We start from the raw sequence: 21,858 nt of genomic DNA, 5'->3' as shown, positions 1-21,858 counted from the left end.
CTCACTAAGTGATAGTTACCTTGTTAATGTAGACTTATAATAAGTATGTTAAAATGATTTTTAAAGGATTTAGACACAAGGAAAAAAATCCCAATATTTGTGTCTAGGACTCAATCCTTGAAATTTCTGGAAATAAACTAAGGCCTTGAATGTTCCTACTGACTGGTAGGAAGTATACATGAAACATCCAGGAGACTGGCTAAAAATAGGTCAGACTTTCGTGAAAAAGTTTAAGTGGGGGAGGGACTTAGAAGAATCAAAATCAAATGCCGAAGTAAATCCTCTACTGTGGAAGTTTGAAGTAAATGGACAAAGCCATCTCCTCCCAGGATGTAAGCACTGTAAACAGAACTGTTGAGAACTCTTTCCATGCAGACACCACTATCAGATAGTTCACACCTAACAGTGTAACTTATCTGCCCACCTACTGGAAAACTCTCTCTGGACAACAGTAACATGGCTTAATCGCTCATTAAAGCTGTGTCAACCATTCTCTGGCTTCACTTACTATGCCAACCCTCTAGGATGGCAATATCCCATTCACAGACAATTAATTTAGAAGGTGAGAAAGCACAGACGCACAGGGTCAGATTTTGGGGACAGGGAAAACTGCTTCCCTCCTACTCCTACCATGGCTTGGTGGAAGCCTAACCTCTATTTAAAACTCCAACTCTACAGAAAATTCCTTAAACCCAGCCGATGCTAAACAGCAACAACTTCATTCTGAGAATTTTGGCCACTACTGTTCCCATTCCAACAATGAATTGTCATGACATTAATGCCAGGTGGCTTAACACTATGCATCAAACAGTGGACTAGGCTATTTACGATTAACATTTATTACCTATTGTATGCCAGATGCTGTTTTGAGACCTACAACACTCTCATGAGGCAACTACCATTACCCTTATTTTTATACATGAAGAACCCATAGGACAAAAATCTTTTATAATCTGCACAAGGACAATGTGGAGACGCAGCACTCACAGTGAGCTGCCTCGTTCCCCAAACTGTGCTTCAACTCCAGTGTTCCCGTCTCCCAACCCCTTGTCTGCAGTGCTTCTCACTCCCCAGCTCAACTTGGTGAGCTGCACTCTTTCCATCCCAACCTTAGATGAAACTCAAAAAAGGGGAAATGTGCCTCAAGCCACACAGCTTTGCATCGGGACAAGATTGTCTAGTATTGTGGCTCCACGCTTTCTAAGCTGCTGATAATCAGAAGAGGGTACAAACTATAAGATGAGAAGAAATTCAGATCTATTTTAAGATAGTCAATTGCTTTTGACTAGGCTATCTACAAATTCTTCTAAACAACAACAACAACAAAAACCAAACATTTAAACAGAAAAAAAATGTTATTATAGTAAGAGATTAACAAAATATTAGTTTCCTGATCATCAAAATAATGGGGCAGAAAACCCCTCAAGTTTTTAGGACGTTCATCGTCTTTGACTGTGAAGCCGCACCATTCCTGTGTGGCCATAAAATACGGACACACTTCTATGTAACAGCCACCCTCTTCCCCTCAGCAGATGAGCGCTGGCTTCATTACTCATGCTCTGATTCCTAAGACACCAGGAAGGAAAGCCAACAGCCAAGTATCCACCTACATCAGTCTACTCCCCTAAATCTGGTAATACTCTGAAAATAGCTCACAGATGTACCATACTTTGAGATTCTACTTACAGAGATGTCTAAATAGAAACCACTATATGAATGGACTTGACACGGCCTTATGAAAAACAAATCTGCCTTTCTTAAATCTATAAAAGGCAAGAGAAAAGGGGCTTAGGAAAACAATTTTCCCTAACACCAGAAGGGGGGAAAAACGGCTTTTCCTCAAGACCCAATTAGCGCAACCCCTCTGCAGTCACACACTTTGGAATGTCAGAAGATGCATCCCACCAATTATCCATGCAGAATGAAACTAAGCCGTATTTCCTACATGTGCCACAGTTCTCCAATAACACAACAGAGCACTGCGTCCATGAGAAACACTTATTTAAAATTTCAAGCCCTACTTAGCCAATCAAGCTTACATTCTCAACAACAGAAAAAGCATTCAGCTTAACTGCATCTCCTGTGTACCAAATAAAGATTTTTAAACCAAACAATTCAAGGGAGGAGGGAAAAAGCAATCATTTGTCAAGTACCTTTTCTAGCATCTTGCAGCCCAGTCAAAAGAGAAGGGGAGGAAAAAAAGAAAGAGATGATCACACACAAGCCAGAAGTCAATCCAAACAATAAAGGTGGTTGGTTCAAAAGGGAAGAAAAATCAATTATTCAGTTATTCAAGAAATTTTTAAACCTACGTGTTATAAGTAAAAAACATTATGTTAACGAGGCCAACAAGGCCAATGCGTCCAAACACAATGTGTAATAGGGACAAACAGGTTCCACTGTCAATGTCCTGGAAATGTTTTGAAATTCTCAGAAATTTTCATTAATTCAAGTGTTTTGTTTTGTTTTGTTTTGTTTTGCTTTTCAATCTGTAAGTTTAAAAACACAACAATTTTTTTCCAAAGCTAGAATTCATTTTAAAAAATCTTTTTGTAAGTGAATTCAGTCGCACACCCTAACAAAGCTCGCTATGCAATTCAGGGATGTGACCCAGTCTTCTCTTCCCGTTTCTACTTCCCAGCCACTGACTCCTTTCAAAGAGCTAGCTATAAGCATGCACAGATGCTATCGCAAATGAAAACTTCCGTCCCATTCCCAATGCTACAGAAAATAACCATTTCCCAGGAAAGCAGAACCAAGCTGTCACCCGCAGAACCTTAATCCCCGCAATGCCCATGTTACCAAAATAAAAGCTAGATGCCCTTAGGGAAGCAAATCCTCAAGACATTTCGCATGCAAAGAAAATAAAATTTAAAAAAAAAATTTTTAATTAAAAGGTGGGAAAAGACAGAGAACTTAAAAAAAAAAAAAAGCAAACCACCACACCCTCAACTGTGTTGCAAACCCATCTGCCAGGGGCCTTTACCTTCATTTTCCATCGAAACTGCACTCGGGTTGATGGCTACAAAGTCTTTAGTGTCAGCCACGGCCACACTGGGAATAGAGAGAGGAGGAGGACAAGGAAGAGAAGACCCCGGAATCCCAGGCTGTCAACCCCGCTCCCGGCCACGCGTCCCACGGCTGCTCCCACCACCCCTAGCAGCAGCATCTGCAAGAGAAACCAGGAGAAGCGGAGCTGACGAGATGGGGGGGAAGAGGAGCGGGGCGACCCCCGCCCAGGCGCCACCTCCCTAGCCCACCCCCTGCGCTGCCCGCAGCGCCTCCCTGCCAGCCGGGCGGCGCCCGCGAGGCGCCCTACGGGCAAGAGACATTCCCCCGGATTCCCCCCACCCCCTTTCCCTCAGGACCTGGAAGTTTCTGGAAATAGGGACAGGAGTGGCTACCTCCCCGATACCCTAGACGTCTCCCTCCCTCCAGGCTGCGAGGACTCACTCGCGGGGCTGCGGGGGGCGCCCCACGCGCCTCGGGCGAACCGGCGCTGCTGGCGGCGGCGGCGGCGGCGGCGGCGGCGCTGCCACACGGAACCCAGCCGCGTCCTGAGGAGAGCGAGCAGGACGGCGGCGGGGAGGGGGGGGGGAAGGACGAGCGGCGAAGGGTCCGTCAAGCTCGGCCCGCCGGCTCCGCGCGGCTCCGCGCACCGCCGAGCAGCTCTGCTCCCGCCTCCGCCTCCTGCGCTCCGCCCCTCCCCGCCGCCCGGCGCGCCCTGCACTACCCGGCCCGCCGCCCACCGAGCTTTGTCGCTACCACTTCCGCCGGGGAGAGGCGCGCGCGCAGGCGCACTCCAGCTCTCTGCGCCGGGGAGCGGAAGTGCAGTGGGGCCGAGCCTGCGGGCCGGGATGGACGTTGTCCGCGGATGCAGAGGCTCCGTGGGGGGGGGAAGCGCGAGGGACCCGCGGCTCCCCACGGGCCCTGGGAGTGGCGTCTGCCCTCTTACTACACACCCGCCGGGCGGGCACAAGAGGCAGGAGCACGTCCGTCCCCTTCTCAGGCCACACGTCCCCTTCCAGGAGGCCGCGGGGTCGTGATGTTGAGCTAGGCATAGACATGGCCGTGTTCCAGAGTCGCCTGGGCGCTCTCTACACAGCTCTGGAAGTCTCTCCCGTCCCGCAGCCGTCACAATCTCCTTGGGCGACGCAGAGACAAGCTGCTGTTCCTGTCAGCTGCCTTCCCCTCGCTTGCAAACACCTGCTCTAGCTCCTATCTCTTGTCTTGTGAGAGCAAGTCATCATGGAGGCGGTTTCCAAAATTCTATCCTGCTCAGGAGTGCCCCGAAGCCCCGGGGGTCACGAGAGGACGAGGTTCAGTGGGACAGCCGGAGGAGGGACTCCTGACATTTTTCATTCAGAAGAGCTGGCATAGCAGCCAGAAATCAATCGGCCCGCCATCGAAGCCGAAGAACCGGTATTACCTTGGCCTTTATCATTTTCCAAGTCAGCCTTTCGCTTAGCACCTCACACAAGCCCCCAGTAAGTGCTTTTTGATGACTAGTTGGCTAAGTTTGGTGAGCACAGGTAGCCATGAACCAGTCTCTCACCTATGTCCACTAGAGGGCAGAACTACACCTGTGGCCAGTTCTTGAGCATCTTCTGAAAGCCCCTCCCCCTCAATCTTAAAAAAAAAAAAGCCCCTACATGCTATAAGTTTTTCTCCTCAATGTCTAACCATTACATGCCTGTAAACAGGCTTCCCAACACACGCTCAACATAATGGACCAAGTTGCCTGTCTTCCTTTGTTAGGTGCCTGTTAAGCTATTTAGGATCAAAAATTCTGGGCGGCTTCGAGATTGACACTGCTTTTATTTTGAAAAACAGAAAGAAAAAAAAAAACGCTTTTGCCAGATGTAGTAGTACATGCCACCCTTAGGAGATAGAAGCGGAGAAGGATGGCCAAAATTCTGAGGACAGGCTGTTGTCAACATCTATAATAACCCTTATCTCCACTTTGATATGTATGCTTAGTGATGTTTGTATGCCCAGTGGTATAAGCCTGTGGCTTTTATAATAAATTTGCTGTCTCGTGCTCAGTCTTACAGTTTGTACGAGTTATTACTTAGAGAAACATTAATGCTACAAGCACAATTTAAAACATAAAGTTTATAAAATTACATTATATAAATGCTTAGAATTCATATATAGACTTAGGGAAAAAGTAATTTCATTGTTGTGCTTGATACGGCTCTTGCCGTCTGATAAGATGGAACCTCCATTGAGAGAATGTTTCTGTCAGGTTGGCCTGCAGGCAAGGCTGTGGGGCATTTTCTGAAGTGATTGGTGCAGGAGTGCCCAGATCACTACGGGCAGTGCCACCCATAAGCAGATAGATGATCCTGGGTTATAGAAAATGGCAGGCTGAGCGAGCCATGGAGAGCAAGCCAACACGCAGTGCTTCTCAGGCCGTGCTCCACTTCCTGCCGCCAGGGTCCTGCCGTGGCTTCCCTCACCGATGGACTGGATTGGGAAGTGGAAGCCAAATAAACCTTTAAAAAGAAAATTAGGGCCGGGCGTGGTGGCCCACGACTTTAATCCCAGCACTCGGGAGGCAGAGGCAGGCGGATCGCTGTGAGTTTGAGGCCAGCCTGGTCTACAACGAGTCCAGGACAGCCAAGGCTACACAGAGAAACCCTGTCTCAAAAAAAAAAAAGAAAAAGAAAAGAAAAGAAAATTAGGACATTTTTATGGTTAGTTATTGGACTAATTTGCTGAAACGTGTGTATTGCTTGGGATGGTTTTTCTATTCTGTACCAAATTACTATCCCACACTAGGCAACATCAGTAACATCAATTTCTATCTCCTACCTTTGAAAGTGAGCATTATGTGTATACATATAATTTATATACTAAAGCTTTAATTAATACTATTAAAGCCAGGGTAGCAGGTCACAAACTTCAGAAATGCTCTCCTCTCTCCTTTCCTCCTCAGAGCATGCTGGACCCTTCTGTAGCCGTTTCCCACCTCAACGTGCGATAGAGGTACTAAAATACAGTGAGCTATAAGTGTACAACACACGCACAGGTGTAAATTCCCCCTTTCCCCCCTTACATAGCAAAATTGTTGGAAGGGACTGAAAAACCAATTGAAGACAATATATGAAGTGCAAGCGTTGCCAAGGTATAAGCTTGTTACATAAACAAGCAGAAGAGTAGCTACAGTGAGCCTGGTGGCCATGGAATAGAAGACATCCAAGCTTCCTTGAAAGCAGCCCCCTAATGTTCCCTTAGAAATCAACCTCCTGTGGCGTGGTGGCGCACGCCTTTAATCCCAGCACTTGGGAAGCAGAGGCAGGCAGATTGCTGTGAGTTTGAGGCCAGGCTAGTCTACAGAGAGAGTCCAGGACAGCCAAGATAATGTAGAGAAACCCTGTCTCGAAAAACCAAAAAAGAAAGAAAGAAAGAAAGAAAGAAAGAAAGAGAAAGAAAAAGAAAAAGAAATCAACCGCCTAAAATGTGGGTCTTACTCCTTTTGTTTTGAATATTTAACCTACAAAATTAAATGGAGCTGAGGGTGTGGTGGGGCACTTGATTCAAACTTAAGCACCACCAAAAAAGAAAAGTGGGGTGAGGAGATGAAAAAGAAAAGTAGTTACACCAATGATAAGAGGAGAACTGAGAGGCTTCTTTTCTTTGGGGAAAAAGTTACAATTCAGGATGAGTGGGGGGAAATGCTCCTGATGCTCCAATGTTATTCATATGTGTCTTATTCTAAGAGGATATGAACTACCTTGTTTTACTGTTAAATTATATAATAAAAATGAACATTTAAATTAAATGAAGACAAAACACTCTTATAAGTTAGCCTAGACTATTTTTTAATCCAATAATGGACATGCATTGTCAAGTATGACATCTGCCATTTTTATAAGTCCAGATGATAAAAAATATGGATTTTAAAACTTAAGAAAAGTTATTTTTAAATCTCTCCTCAGCTAATGTCTTCTTTTAAACTTTTAACATAATTTGAAAAAAAAAAGCATCAAAATTTAATAGTTCTCCTATGTCCTAGGAAAAGTAAGCCAGCAAAGATATGTGCCTTGAAGTTCACTAACCACACAGTTGGTCTAGAAAGATTACTGATCATGTTTATGTGTATGTATGTATGCTCGTGTGTGTGTGTGTGTGTGTGTGTGTGTGTGTGTGTGTAGAAGCCAACCTTGGGTACCATCCTTAGAAACACCTTTCACCTCTTTTAAGGCAGGTCTATAATTGGCCTGGGGCTCCCCACTCAACCTAAACAGAATGGCCAGCAAGTCCCAGGGATCCTTCCGTCTCTGCCTTCCCGGTGATGGAATTACCTGCACGTGCCACCGTGCTCAGCTGGAGATAGAACTCAGTAAGCTTTCAAGACAAGTGTATTACTGACTGAGCTATCTTCCCAGACTCCAGAAATTGAACATTTCTCTAAAAGATAGAAAGACACACAGCTCTTTTTGTAAATTAATCTACTCCAACTATACAACAGACTTTTTCTTATACAATAAAGGGCAAGTGAAATGTCATGTATGAGGAAATAGGTCACTGCAAAGAATGTCACATGAAATCAGTGTCTAACAGCTGCCTTCCAGAACCACTATAAATCTGCTTGATTCCATGTTTTTGGGGTTTTTTTTTGTTGGGTTTTTTTTTTTTTTTTTTTTTGCAGCGTTACAGTAAAAGTTGAAGGCAATAATGTAAAAGTTGAAGGGATTAAATACAAGTTACCTGTGTTTGGTCAGTTTAATTGCACATAGATCCCTAAATACTTTGCAAATATTTTATCTCCCACAGAATTCCATAGGCTCATGCACATTTAATAGCATTCAAAATGTGAAATATTTGATGAGCCTGAGACAACGACACTGGGGAACTTTATACTTTTAACCTTTATTTCTAAAGTTTCCCCTGAGTATGACTCCCCATTTCACAGAGTCTGAACCTTAGAGTGATATTTAGAATTGTTACAGTCTTCTGTGTTGGAGATGAACATGCCAAGGGGTGCAGCTGAGGATAAGAAAGGGGAAAAAGTAAAACAAGATGGATGTGAGAAGCCAGCCAAGAGCCAGCTCAAGACTTCATGATTTCCATGTAAAATAGACACACAGTATCCCAGCTCTGTAAACCTTCAGACTTATTGCGAAATGCCAATGTACCCGCTTAAAAGATATCATCCTGAGAGCTGGTGCTGTAGCTCACTGGTAGGTAGGCCTGCGTCTAGCCTGCACCAAGCCCTAGCTCAATTCCTAGCCCCAAAATTACAGAAGAAAGGAAATGCCATCCTATCTGATTATCAAACTTCCGTAGTTCATCTCTGCCCCTAAAACATTTGACTATAGTAAAGTGTGTGTGTGTGTGTGTGTGTGTGTGTGTGTGTGTGTGTGTGTGTGAAGAGTTGCTGAATAAGTGCATAATCTGAAAGGTTGTTATTCTAAGTATTTATTGTGGAATAAATGAAGGACTTTGCTACTCAGGTTTGCTGTAGAGCAAGGGAAGGGGACTTAAGGGATGTTCAGGATGTAACAATGTAACATTCATCTACAGACTAGGAGTAAGTCCTGAACAGTATCAAGCACTGCTCAAAACAGAAAATTGTAGATGTTGAACCCAACTAATGGCTTAAAATTGGAAACCAACAATGCTGAGGGGCACACTTCCTTGCACATAGGAAACCTCCGCTTTGCCTGGCCTTTGGATTTTGATGTCATGCATATCAATGCCTGACAAAACCCAACGTGCTTTTTAGCCTTGGTGTAGTTTTCTGCCACGCTCTCAGGGGTTAAAGAACACACTCTTGGTTCCTACTCAAGACAGTGGTGAGGAAGCAGCAGGCTCTAGAGTAGCCAAGGAACTTGAGCAGCTGCCGGTGAGTCTGTTCACTGAAGCTTTGCTGGTGGCATGGCTGTCAGCAGTGAGAGTTTGGCATCAAGTTGGCAGGCCACCTACTGTGTCTGCAGTTATCACTAGGCCTCTTCTCTCCACTCGAGGCCTTCTCTTTGCATGTGGGAAACATTTCAGCCTCTTTGTCCTGCCGCACTCTGGTCTACAAGAGCTTTGGGAAAAGCTTGTATTTCCTCTTACCTTCAAAAAAGCACATTCTATACATCAAAATTTTCTACTTCAACTACAAGTCAATATATATATTTTTTCCTTTGCCCAAACTTGTCCTATGTCCTTCCATGCCCCCCGCAGAAATCATTTCTCTCTACTGTGTTTCCTATTGTGCAAATAAATGAGAAAAGGGGCCATTATGATAATAAAGTAGAGAGGGAGATACTCAAGAGAGAAAATAGCCCAAGGCTTATGAGAATTCTGAAGTTTAGCCCAAATCAGTCATTCAAATGTACTTTTACAGCCTGTCACCATGCTGTCCAAAATATGGACTCCACCGCAAAGAGATGGTTTAAAAGATAGTTGATTTAGAAGAAGGAATTACAATTTAGCAATATGACCTGAGAGAAAGAAGGGAGAAACACAAATCCAAAATCAGCAGGGAAGAGTTTCTGCAACACAAGCAACTTGTTAAAACCTTCAGGCTAGAAAGTTCCTTGTCACAAATAAAGATTATATGGAAAACCAAAAGCCTTTACAATATACCTTCAGGTAACTTTATTTTTGGTTTTTGGCTATAAGAAGCAGTGCCTAAATACCTATATCCTACATTAGGAGATATTAAAAATAATTTAATGTTGCCAAATGTTCTTATTACAGTGAAATGTGTAATCACAGGTGACAAGGCAGTGGAGATGTTTCTAGAATCTGGGAATATGCTGAAGATTTGAGACTTGATCTGTTCCTAGTTCAAACAGCCCGACACAGCGCTTTTCAAAGGAACTGATACATCAGCTGCTGGGATTATTGGTGGTATAAATGGAAGTGTTCTGGTCCAGAAAAGTTTCACAAACTAGAAATTACATCAGGCCCTTTGGAAGGTGGGGAGCAAAGAGATCTCCGTGTTGTACAACAAGTGATAAAATATATACTGCATGAACATTAGGAGTGACCCTCAAATGCCCACACCCTTCCAGGCCTCTCAGTGCCACTCAGTGCCAGTCTCAGCAGCAGCAGCAGCAGCAGCACCTGTGAACTCAGCAGAAGTGCCCATTCTCAGATCTTACTGGGACCAACTGAGCCAGAAAGCCTCAGGGTAAATTCAAAGCTCTGTGATTGAACAAGACATCCAAATGATGCTGAGTGCTTGAGAGGGCAACAACCATCTTAGCATCCCTCTTTCCACACGTCTATAGTGAGAAATGAACAGCAAGGATGCAAAGTAGTGGAGGGGGGGGGGTGACCAGCTTCCTTAATGTATGGCTAAGCCTACAACCGACCTGGAGCCTGGTGCGCCCTGAGCTTCCTGTAATAGATAATACACCACATTCTCTGCTGTTTGTAACTAGAGGCATCCAAGTTGGTAGATAGAATGAGAAAAAAAATAACTAGATACAAAGGTTAAAATTTAGCTGATTATTCCTATAAGAATGCAAAGGGTTTAATGCAGTATGGCATGTGACATCATCAAATGACAGTGCCGTGCCAGTCATTAAAAATGCTTAAGGCAGTGTTGATGGGAGGGCACAGAATAAGATGTGAGACGTCTGAAATAAGGGTATGGCTTATTGGTTGGTTTGGTTGCTTGGTTGGTTTTTTGTTTTTGTTTGTTTGTTTCTTTGTTTGTTCAGACAGGCTTTCTCTGTGTAGCCTTGACTGACCTGAACACTCTGTAGACCAGGCTGGCCTCAGACTCACAGAAATCCCCTTGCCTCTGCCTCCCCAGTGCTGGGATTACAGGCATGTGCCACCTCGCCTGGCTTAAGGGTACTTTTTTAAAAAGCTTTATTAACAAGTAAAGTAAAAACTTGGCTATTGACTTCAGTGGTTCTATGAATAAGTTTTCTTAATTCTAATTAGGGATGTTTGCATTCTTGAAAAATAAAGTGACATTTAGGCATGTTGTTCTTTATGTAGTTGGGAGCACTGACACTTTTTGTTTCTTTTGTTGGTTTGGTTTGCTTTGTTGTTGTTGTTGTTGTTGTTGTTGTTGTTGTTGTTCCAAGCTGAGGTTTAAACTCAGGACCTCTTACATGCTAAGCAAGAATCTTACAACCACACTGAACCCTTATCCCAGGTTGTCCGGGTTTTTGCTTTTCTTTCTTTCTTTTCTTTTTTCTTAACTAGTGACTATAGTGGCAGATTCTACAACAGAAATGGAAACTGAAGTTGAGTGTGTACCCTGCCTTACATAATTTGTCTTCCAACAAACTTAAAGATGGTTAGCTATATAGGATTCATTCATCTACTGGTTTTTATTATCTATTTAGGGCAAGTAAAAACCTATACCACTTGGGATTTTTAGAATGCCTTACACACGTTGATTCCTAGTTTAAATGCTCACGCCTGGCTTTTTGTTTGGTTTGGTTTAACAGGAGAGAATACTTGGGATTGAAGCTAAGGCCTCAGTGGACTCTACTGCTGAGCTATACCACCCTACTGGCTCATTGACACCGTGGGAAAGTGCAGATGTGCTGGGAAGGGGGAAATGCCAAGATATCACATTTGATTAAAGCATTTAATTTTAGAAAAAAATTAAACATCAATTTTCACTGAACAACCCAAACGAGACATTTGTTTAAGTATTTTTCTCTAGAGATAAAGCAATTCTACGAGGTGATTAGGCTCAGTCCTCATAAGCCTGTGAGTCAAACAGATCACTTGCTTCTTAGAGCTCGTGAAGCTGTGACTCTCACAGGTGATGCTCCTTGCACAAGGGTGTTTTTTTTTTCCTGTCTGGTGTAAAAGCCGAATGTCCATCTTTGATTTCCTACATATTTCCAGGGTGCCCTGCTAGGGAGTACACAAGATGCTACTCAGCTTACTGAATTTCCCCTCAGCTCACTATCTTGTTTTACTCATGTCTGGCCCTATTCACTTCATACAGCCTTGAAAGGGACTAATTCCAGAATCCAGGACATTTGTCCTAAAGCTCCCTTGATGACAGTCAAAACTATATTATTTAATTATATAGCCATTGTCTTTCTTGGCTGTCCTCGGTTATTGTCTACAATCTGCTTGTTTGTTTTTATTTAACCTTCAAATACCATTACTGGGGAATTTGTGCTCCAAGCAGAAGCTTTTCAAAATTTCTCTTGGGTTTACCTCCTCAGAGTTGGAAAGGGCTGCTAAAATGAGAGTGTAATCTTATGAATAAATAAGCAGAGACAAGTATTTTAGAGAGATTATTCAGTAGGTAATTGAGACATGTTCATAATCGTGCTCTATTGAAAAAAAATCAACAAGGTGCACACTAAACATATGTCTAGGATCTAAGAGCCACTCAGAAGTATCAGCAATACTAAGTTCATCTTTCCAGCTAAATTGTTCTGCGTCTTTACATCCTTTTATATATGAAGCAGAGTAGAAGCAAGGGAAATTTGTTGTTGTTTTTTTAATATTAAGTCTTCATGGTGGCTTTCATTTGGATCATATATAGAGGGCAGGACAACTGTTCTACCCTTCTGATGTCCCAAAGTTTAAAGCCACAACTAAAGTTCCCAGTTGCCCCTTCAAGTTTTAATCGGTAAACATCTATTTTTTAAAAAGAAGTAGACAGATATGACTATGTATGGTAGAGTCTTAGAGCAAAGAAACTGCCTAATCATTGCTTGCATTAGTAAGTATTATGTAATGCTTGGCATGGGACTGACGTAGTTGAAAATGGTCAATTAAGAACTTTCCAAGATGTAAGTCCTCATTACTGTTCCCCTGGCATTAACAATGGTATTATATCTTCCTAAGTGGCACCCAGGCTATTCTTGAGAAGGTATGGCAACCCGTATGAGCTCTGATTCTAAAAAAAAAAAAAAATACACACCATCAAATGGCCTCCATCAGCAGTTCTCAAAAACGGGGTCCCTGCCACCTGGGAACTTGTTAGGAAGGCAAATTCTTGGGCTTTATCCAGCCCTACTGAATTAGTAACTCTGAGGGTGAAGCCCAGTAGTCTATGTTTTAATTAGTCCCTCGGGTAATTCCAATGCCTGCCTAGGTTTGAGCGCTGATTTGCAAGAAGCATAAAGCATTCATCTAAAGACTGGTTTGATCATGGTAAGTAGTCTTTAATTCCAAAGAACACAGTCAGGGTGCTTATCAGTATTTAAACTCTCTCCGCCATCCTTACATCACGTAAGACTTGAAAGTCCTTCAAGTAGATGCCTATTGGCCACAGGAGAGGAAAGCACACGATGCTCATAAAGGGATCCTGTTTCTCCCCCTTGTAGGCCCCTCTGCACATCACACCAGCCACGCTTTGAGCAGTAAAGACAAAAGATAGAGAGCAGTGCTGTGGTTAGAGCTAGCATCGTGACTCCAGCTATGAAGCCAGCCTTTGTTTCCTGGCTGGACCTTTTAAACAATGCCTCATTGACCAGAGGTTATCAGGCGTTTTAGCCAGACCAGTAAGATGAAAGAAGGAGGTTTTTTTTTTTCTACAAAGTAAATAGAAAATGCCATTCTCTTGAAACTAGATCCTCCCCATGGAAATACTTTCATTTAAAAAAAAGTTTTAGTTATGTATCAAGAAGCAATAATGATTTTTTAAGACATGTAAATATTGAATTGGAGACAGAGCAAGAGGGAAGGTTTCACTCTATTCAGTGCCTTTTTGGGATTTTTATTTTATGTGTATGCAGATGTTTGGTTGGTTTTTGGTGTGGGGTTTTTGTTTTGTTTTGTTTTTGTCTGCATGTGTGTCTATGCAGCACTTGTTTGCCTGGTGCCCTGAGAAACCAGAAGAGAGTATGCGGTTCCCTAGAACCAGAATTGTAGATGGCAGTGAGCCACCATGACAGTGCTGAAAAAGGAACCCAGGTCCTCTGGAAGAGTAGCCAGTGTTCTCAACCACCGAGCCATCTCCCGCCCCCGTTCAAACATTGTAAAATCTCTCATGGGCTAGAGAGATGGGTCCGTAGTTAAGAGAGCATGCCACTCTTCCAGAGTGCCTGGCTTCACCTCCCAGCAGCCACATCAGGTGGATCATAAGCACCTCTAACTTTAGCTCTGGGTGGGGGACGGGGATCCGATACGTAATGTTAAGAAGAGCAATATATTGCTTTGCAGAGGTCTCAGGTTCAGTTTTCAAAATCCACATCAAGTGGCTTAAAGCCACCTGTAACTCCAGTTCTAGGGGATCTGATTGGCACCCGTACTCACTGGTATGCACATTCCTACACACACACACACACAAACATTTGCTACATAAAGCTAATGTGTTTCTATAATTTGCTGTTTTTATTTATAAACCATGGCCTAGTTGAGTGATAAATATTGTGGCACAGATGATGGTACAGACACAATTAGAAACACCGCTTACATTTCAAAAGCGGTTATCTATGGATGCAATAGCTTCTGCTGAGAAGAGGAGCCGTAGAAAAGCTGGGCCTCCACAGGCATGAGCAGCGAGCACAGCGAGAAAAGTAAATATAAAGGTGACTTTTTACAGGGTATCGGGCAAGTTACAGTAAACTGTTATAACTGCAAATAACAGATGGGTTTGCAAAAGCTTGATTACTTCTTAATGAATTTTTAAAGACTTCCTTTAGTGCAGTTATAATTTTTCTACTGTGTGGTCTTTAATGGCAATAACCTGCTCTTACCCTCTACGAGTTAACTTGCTTGGTTAAAAGAATAGTGAACGGTGTGTTTAATATTAATTAAGCTAATATAGGAGCTTGAAATCTATTGTATTTGCAAACAATCCCTTTGCAAATAAAAACCCCTTTTCAAAGATAAATGGGGCCAGAGAGGCGAGAACCTCTGAGACTTGCCAGCACTAGAACATCTCCAATCTACCTCACTCTATTTACAAAACACACCAGAAGAGGAAAAGAACAAATGCATGCCTCCCTTCCCTCAGTGCGGTTGGGCACTGCTGCTCAGGATAGACCCTGTAGACCATCTCTTTGATGAATCTATGACATGGAATCTTGTGTATTACAGTGTAAGACCATTTTTTAAAATGCTGTACCCGCATCGAGGGCAGGTTTTCTTGGAAGTTGACATAGAGGAAGCTTACAGAACACCACTTATATTAGACCAAGGGAAAAAAATCCTCCTGCCACATAATAATCAAAACACCAAATTTATAATACAAAACAAAAAATATTAAAAGCTACAAGAGGGAAAGGCCAAGTAACATAGAAAGGCAGCCCTATCAGAATTATACTAGAGTTCTCAAAAGAAACTCTAAAAGCTAGAAGGGCTTAAAGAGATGTCCCACAATCCCTAAAAGCCCACGGATGCCAATCTAAACTGTTATACCCAGCAAAACTCTCAATCATAGACGAAGAAAACAAGATATTCCAAGACAAAATCAAATTTAAACAACATCTATCCACAAATCCAGATCTACAGAAAATATTAAAAGAAAAAATCCAACCCAAGGAGGTTAACTACACCCAATAAAACACAGGAAATAAATAATTCTGCACTAGCAAAAATTCACATATACAATAGGCAGTGATAGTGCACGCCTTTAATCCCAGCTCTCAGGAGGAGAAGCACGTGGATCATTGTGAGTTCAAAGCCAGCCTGGTCTACAAAGCAAGTCCAGGACAACCAAGGCTACACAGAGAAACCCTGTCTTAAAAAAAACTTGCACACACATGCACACACACACATACGCACAGATGCACATCACCAACATCAAATTAACAACCATTGGTCATTAATATCTCTCAAAATCAATGAATTCAGTTCCCCAATAAAAAGACACAGCCTAAGAGAGTGGATGAGAAAACAGGATCCATCATTCTTCTGCTTACAAGAAACACACTTCAGCAACAAAGATAGATGTTTCCTCAGAGTAAAGGGCTGAAAAAACATGTTCCAAGCAACCAGACCCAATAAGCAAGCTGGAATAGGTATTCTAATATCTAATAAAATAGGCTTTCAATGAAAATTAATCAAAAGAAATAGGGAAGGCAACTTCATACCCATCAAAGGAAAAATCCAAGACGACATCTCAATTCTGAACATCTATGCCCAAACACAAGGGCGTGTACATTTGTAAAAGAAACACTAGTAAAGTCTAAACCTCCCATCAAACCCCATACAGTAATAATGGGAGACTTCAGTACCCCACTCTCACCACTGGACCAGTCCTCAAGACAGAAACAAAACAGAAACAATGAAACTAACTAACTCTATGAATCAAATGAACTTAATGGATATCTACAGAACATTTCACCCACACACAGAATATACCTTCTTCTCAGCACCTCAATGAATCTTCTCCAAAACTGACCATACCGTTGGTTACAAAGTAAACCTCAACATATACAAGAAAGTTGAAATAACTCTTTGTATCCTATCAGACCACCATGGATTAAAGCTGGACTTCAACAACAACAGAAATCCTACAAACTCATGGAAACTAGACAACTCTCTACTCAGTGATCACTGAGTTGGGGAAGAAATTAAAAAAAAAAAAAAGACTTTACAGCACTCAATGAAAATAAGGGCACAGTTTTCCCAAATCTATGGGACACAATGAAAGCAATGCTAAGAGGAAAGTTCATAGCACTAAGTGCCTTCATACAGAAATTGGAAAGATCTCACATTAGTGACTTAATAACATACAGGAAAGCTCTAGAATAAAAGGAAGCAAACACACCAAGGAGGAGTAGATGGTAGGAGATCAAACTCAGGGCTGAAATGAATAAAATAGAAACAAAGAGAACAATACAAAGAACCAACAAACCCAAGGGCTGGGGCTTTGAGAAAAATCAACAAGATAGGCAAACCCTTAGCCAAACTAACTTAAGGCAGACAGACAGTATCTAAATTAACAAAATCATAAATGAAAACAGACATTGAGGAAATCTAAAGAATCAGTAGGTCTTATTGCAAAAACCTGTACTCCACAAATTTGGATAATCTAAATGAAATGGATAAATTTCCAGACAGACATTACTTACCAAAATTGAATCAATATCTGGTAAACAATTTAAAGAGCCCTATAACCCCTAAGGAAATAAAAGCAGTCATTAAAAGTCTGCCAACCCAAGAAAGCCCTAGGCCAGATGGTTTTAGAACAGGATTCTACCAGACTTTCAAAGAATAAATAATACCAATACCCCTCAAAGTATTCCACAAAATAGAAACACTAGGAACATTGCCAAATTCATTTTATGAGGCCACAGTCACCCTGATACCTAAGCCACACAGATTCTACAAAGAATGAGAATTTCAGACCAATCTCCCTTATACACCTTGATGTAAAAATACTCATTAAAACACTCACAAACAAAATCCAAGAACACATCAGAAATAGCATCCACCATGATCAAGTAGGCCTTATCCCAGGGATTCAGGGATGGTTCAATATACAAACATCTATCAAAGTAATACACCATATAAACAAACTGAGAGGGAAAAATCCACGTGATCATCTCACCAGATGCTGAAAAAGTTTTTGACAAAATCTAACACCCTTCGTGATAAAAGTACTGGAGACATCAGGGGTACAAAGAGCATACCTAAACATGATTAATAAGAAGCAAGACAATACCCAACATTAACAGGAAAGAAACTTAAAGCAATTCCACTAAAACCAGAGACAAGGCTGCCTGTTCTTCCCACATCTATTCAACACAGTACTTAAAATTCTAGCTAGAGCAATAAGACAACTAGAGGAGATCAAGGGGACACAAATTGGAAAAGAAAAAGTCAAATATCTCTATTTACAGATGATATGATGGTATATATAATTGACCCCCAAAATTCTACCTGGGAAATCCTACAGCTGATAAACACCTTCAGCCAAGTGACTGGGTACTAAATTAACTTAAAAAAAATCAATAGTCCTTCTTTATACAAACGATAAACAGACAGAACACCCTTCATAATGAATACAAATAATATAAAATATCTTGGTATAACTCTAAGCAAGCAATGAAAGACCTGTATGACAAGAACTTCAAGCCGCTGAAGAAAAAATTGAAGCGATCAGAAGATGGAACGATTTCCTATGCTCAAGTATCGGTAAGATTAACCCAGTAAAAATTGCCATCTTACTAAAAGCAATCTACAAATTCAATGCAATTCTCATTAAAACTATAATTCTTTTTATACCTGGAAAGAGCAATTCTCAACTTCATATAGAAAAATGTTTAAAAATCAGGATAGCTAAAACAGTCCTGTACAATTAAAGACCTTCTGATTTCAAGTGGTACTACAATGCAGTAATAATAGAAACCACATGGTATTGGCATTAAAACAAACAAGTAGACCAATGGAATCAAATCGAAGAACCAGAAATAAATCCACACACCTACAGACACTTAATTTTTGGCAAAGAAGCCAAACTATACAATGGGGGAAAAAGCATCTTCAACAAATGGTGCTGGTCTAACTGGATGTCTGCATGTAGAAGAATAAAAATAAATCAATATTTATCACCCTGCACAGACAGAATTCAAGTCCAAGTGGATGAGAGACTTCAACATAGATCAGATACACTAAGTCTAATAGAAGAGGAAATGAGAAGAGCCTTGAACTCATTGACACAGGAGACAACTTTCTGAACAGAACACCAACACTCAGGCCCTAAGATAAGCAATAAATGGGACCTCGTGAAACTGAAAAGCTTCTATAAGGCAAAGGACACTGTCAATATGACAAAAGCAGCCTACAGACTGGGAGATCTTCACTAACCCTACACCGGACAGAGAGCTAGTATTCAAAACACATAAAGAACTCAAGAAATTAAACATCAACCAAATAACCCAATTTAAAAATGGGGTACAAAGCTAAACCGAGAATTCTCAACAGAGGAATCTCTAACGGCCGAGAAGTACTTAAAGGAATGTTCAACATCCTTAGTAGTCAGGAAAATGAAAATCAAAACGACTCTGAGATTTCATCTTACACCTGTCAGAATGGCTAAGATCAAAAACTCAAGTGACAGCACATGCTGGTGAGGATGTGGAGCAAGGGGAACACTCCTGCATTGTTGGTGGGAGTGCAATCTTGTACAATCTGGAAGTTTCTTAGAAAACTGGGGCTAGTTCTACCTTTAGACCCAGCTGTACCGTCACTCCTGGGCATATGCCCAGAAGATGCTCCACAAGGACAATTGCTTAACTATGTTCCTAGCAGCTTTATTCCTAATAGCCAGATTCAGGGAACAACCTAGATGTCCCTCAACTGAAAAATTGATAAAGAGAATGTAGTGCATTTACACAATGGAATACTATCAGCTATTTAAAACAAGGAAATCATGAAACTTTCAGGCAAACAGATGGAACTGAAAATGATCATCCTGAGTGAGGTAACCCAGACCCAGAAAGACACACATGGCATATACTCACTTATAAGTGGATATTAACCATAAAGCACAGGATAACCATGCTCTAATCCACAGACCCAAAGAAGCCAAGGAGTGCGCAAGGGAAGATGCTTGAATCTCACTCCGAACAGGAAATGAAATAGACACCTGAAGTAGACTGAGGGATGGAACTGGGTGGGAGAGGGTCATGGGAGAGGGCTGGGGATCAGGTGAGTGAAGAGCTGGGAAGGAAGGATGAGGACAAAGACCAAGCCGGAGGAGCGGAGGAACGTGAAGCCCACACCTCCTGTAGCCAGATGGGACTCCCAGCGGAGGGGGGGGGAACACCAGCCCACCCAGAAAACTTTCAACCCAAAATGTGTCTTGCCTACAAGACGTGTAGAGGTAAAGATGGAGCAGAGATTGAGGGAATGGCAAACCAATGATTGGCCCAACTTGAGACCCACCCCATGGGAAAGACCCAACCCCTGGCACTATTAATGCTCCTCTGCTATGCCTGCAAACAGGAGCCTGGCATAACTATTTTCTGAGAGGCTGCACCCAGAAGCTGATGGAAACAGAGACTCACAGCCAAACAGTAGACCAAGCTTGGGAAGTTCTGTGGAAGAGTAGAAGGAAGGATAAGAGGGAGCTGGAGGGATCGAGGACCCCACAACAAGACCTCCAGAGTCAACTAACCTGGGCCCATGGGACTAAACCACTAACCAAAGAGCATGCATGGACTAGGCCTAGACCCCTACACATATGTAGCAGATGTGCAGCATGTTCAACATGTAGGTCCCCTAACAATGGGAGTAGGGGTTGTCTCTGACTCTGTTGCCTGCCACTGATTCCTTTCCCCTAGCTAGGCTGCCTTATTATGCCCTGGTGGGAGAGGACCGAGCTTAGTCCTGCTTCGACTTGAGTTGGGAGGAGGGAGGTGTGAGGGGAGGACTGGGAGGGGAGGAGGGAGAGGTCTGAGATCAGGCTATAAAGTGATAAATAGAGATAGATAGATAGATAGATAGATAGATAGATAGATAGATAGATAGATAGATAGATAGATAGATAGAAGAGTCCTTATTCTAAAATGTACAATCATTGTTTTTCCCAAGTCATACTTCCATTAGGGTGAGCTAGCAAAATAATTAGTAATTTCAGCATTTTCGTGGCAAATTTTGGGCAGCACAACATATGTAGGAAGTTCGTTTCTTTTCCTGTCAAGACATGGAACTGTCTGTACAAGGTGTGAGAGTATGTCATCTTCTGTTCTGAACAGAAATTGGCAACGCGTTGTGTGTGAGCTGTCGACAGAGAGAAACTGGGTAGCAAACCTCTATGTTTGGGATCCTGATGGTCCCCCAGAGAATCATGGATCAAAGAGGCCCAACCCCTGGTGCTATTGAAAGATGATGACCGTTAGGAGGAAGGGGCTAGTGAAAGAAATGTCACTAGGGCATTCCCTCAAGAGAGGTATTTTGGGCCACAACCCCCCTTCCTCTCTGTTTCCCAGACACAACAAAGTGAGTGGCTTCCTTTGCCTAACGTCCCCACTGTGCTCTCCTGCTTTGCCACTGCCCCCCAAAAAATGAGTGAGCTAACTCTGGACTGAGGTCTTTTCTGTTATTTTGTCACTGAATCTTATGAACTCGCCATTTAGGGACTGCATGATCATACAAGGTTTGCAGTTGTGATCCTGTATCTCAGAGACATAACAACAGTCCAGGCAGTCACCCAGTTAGCCTGGGTTCCCAAGGCCGCTGAGCACAGCTGATGACGGGACTAGGAACAGCTCAGAAATCAGCCCAGGGTCCAGGTGCCCCCTAGGTACCTGTGCACAGCTGTGGTGATGGGGGCAATAAGGATGGGGCACGGTCTTTAGAAGGTCCATTGAAAACAGAACGCTGGCAGTGCTGCACTCAGGAAAAAGGATTGAAATGAACAAGAGGCTTTACAGCAGGGGTGGGGCTTAATGGTTAAAGTGTCACAAAAGAACCTGAAATGTTTCAAGCTCCTATCCATCCAGGACTACATTAGTACACGAGGTTATTTATCCTTAGACTGGAGGGGGCTATAAAAGCTACAAAGCTGTGGATAGAAGTGTTCAGTGGTCCATTAGGCTCAGGAAAGTTAGTCCTTGGTACATAAGCTTTTTACCTGAGGTCTTTACTAGACATGTTTCTATTTCCTTTCCTGCTGGAGGATTTGCACGCTACCCAAACCTCTCAAGTCATTTGAATCTGTCTTCTTTGGTCTCAGACCTCAGAGCAACATTGCTCATTCTATAGAATTTTTTAAAACTTGCTAAATGAAGTGGATAAAAAAACAACTAATCCATCTGTGCTTTTCATTTTTCCATTGCCCACTGGTCTAGAATCTTAGGGCTAGAATGGGCCAAGTAAGTCATTCAGTGTTCTCTGTGATGATCAGAAACCAGTGCTACAATGGTCTTCAAAGAGGGGCATGTAACCGTGTACTCTGTGAGGGGCAGTTCATTCCTCCCTCTCTCCTTTGACTTTACTATTACATTACTACCCTTCCCTGCC

At 42.4% G+C, this 21,858-nt stretch overlaps 1 protein-coding gene across 6 annotated transcripts in view; it reads right to left on the bottom strand.

Moving 5' to 3' along the window:
* The window catches only part of ATP2C1 (ATPase secretory pathway Ca2+ transporting 1), a 116,470-nt gene that overhangs the window by 85,935 nt on the left and 8,677 nt on the right, over positions 1–21,858 (bottom strand). For 2 of the 6 annotated variants that reach the window (XM_084754374.1, XM_084754372.1), the window contains exons 1-2: positions 3,454–3,679; positions 2,987–3,169 (exon numbers count right to left, since the gene is read on the bottom strand). The exons of 1 other annotated variant lie outside the window; for it this stretch is intronic. Coding sequence is in view for 2 of the 5 variants with exons in the window: in XM_084754372.1 (XP_084610498.1) it covers positions 2,987–2,992 (6 nt within the window). In the remaining 3 variants the exon portion in view is untranslated. Of the gene's footprint in view, positions 1–2,986; positions 3,170–3,453; positions 3,680–21,858 lie in introns of those variants that run through there. 3 more of the 6 variants (XM_084754375.1, XM_084754373.1, XM_084754376.1) reach the window with 2 other exon arrangements.

Source organism: Acomys minous (assembly GCF_964271855.1).
Source record: "Acomys minous genome assembly, chromosome: 13".
Classification (NCBI taxonomy): Eukaryota; Metazoa; Chordata; class Mammalia; order Rodentia; family Muridae; genus Acomys; species Acomys minous.
Note: the sequence above shows the minus strand (reverse complement) of the source record. Positions and strands in the feature narration are given on the sequence as shown.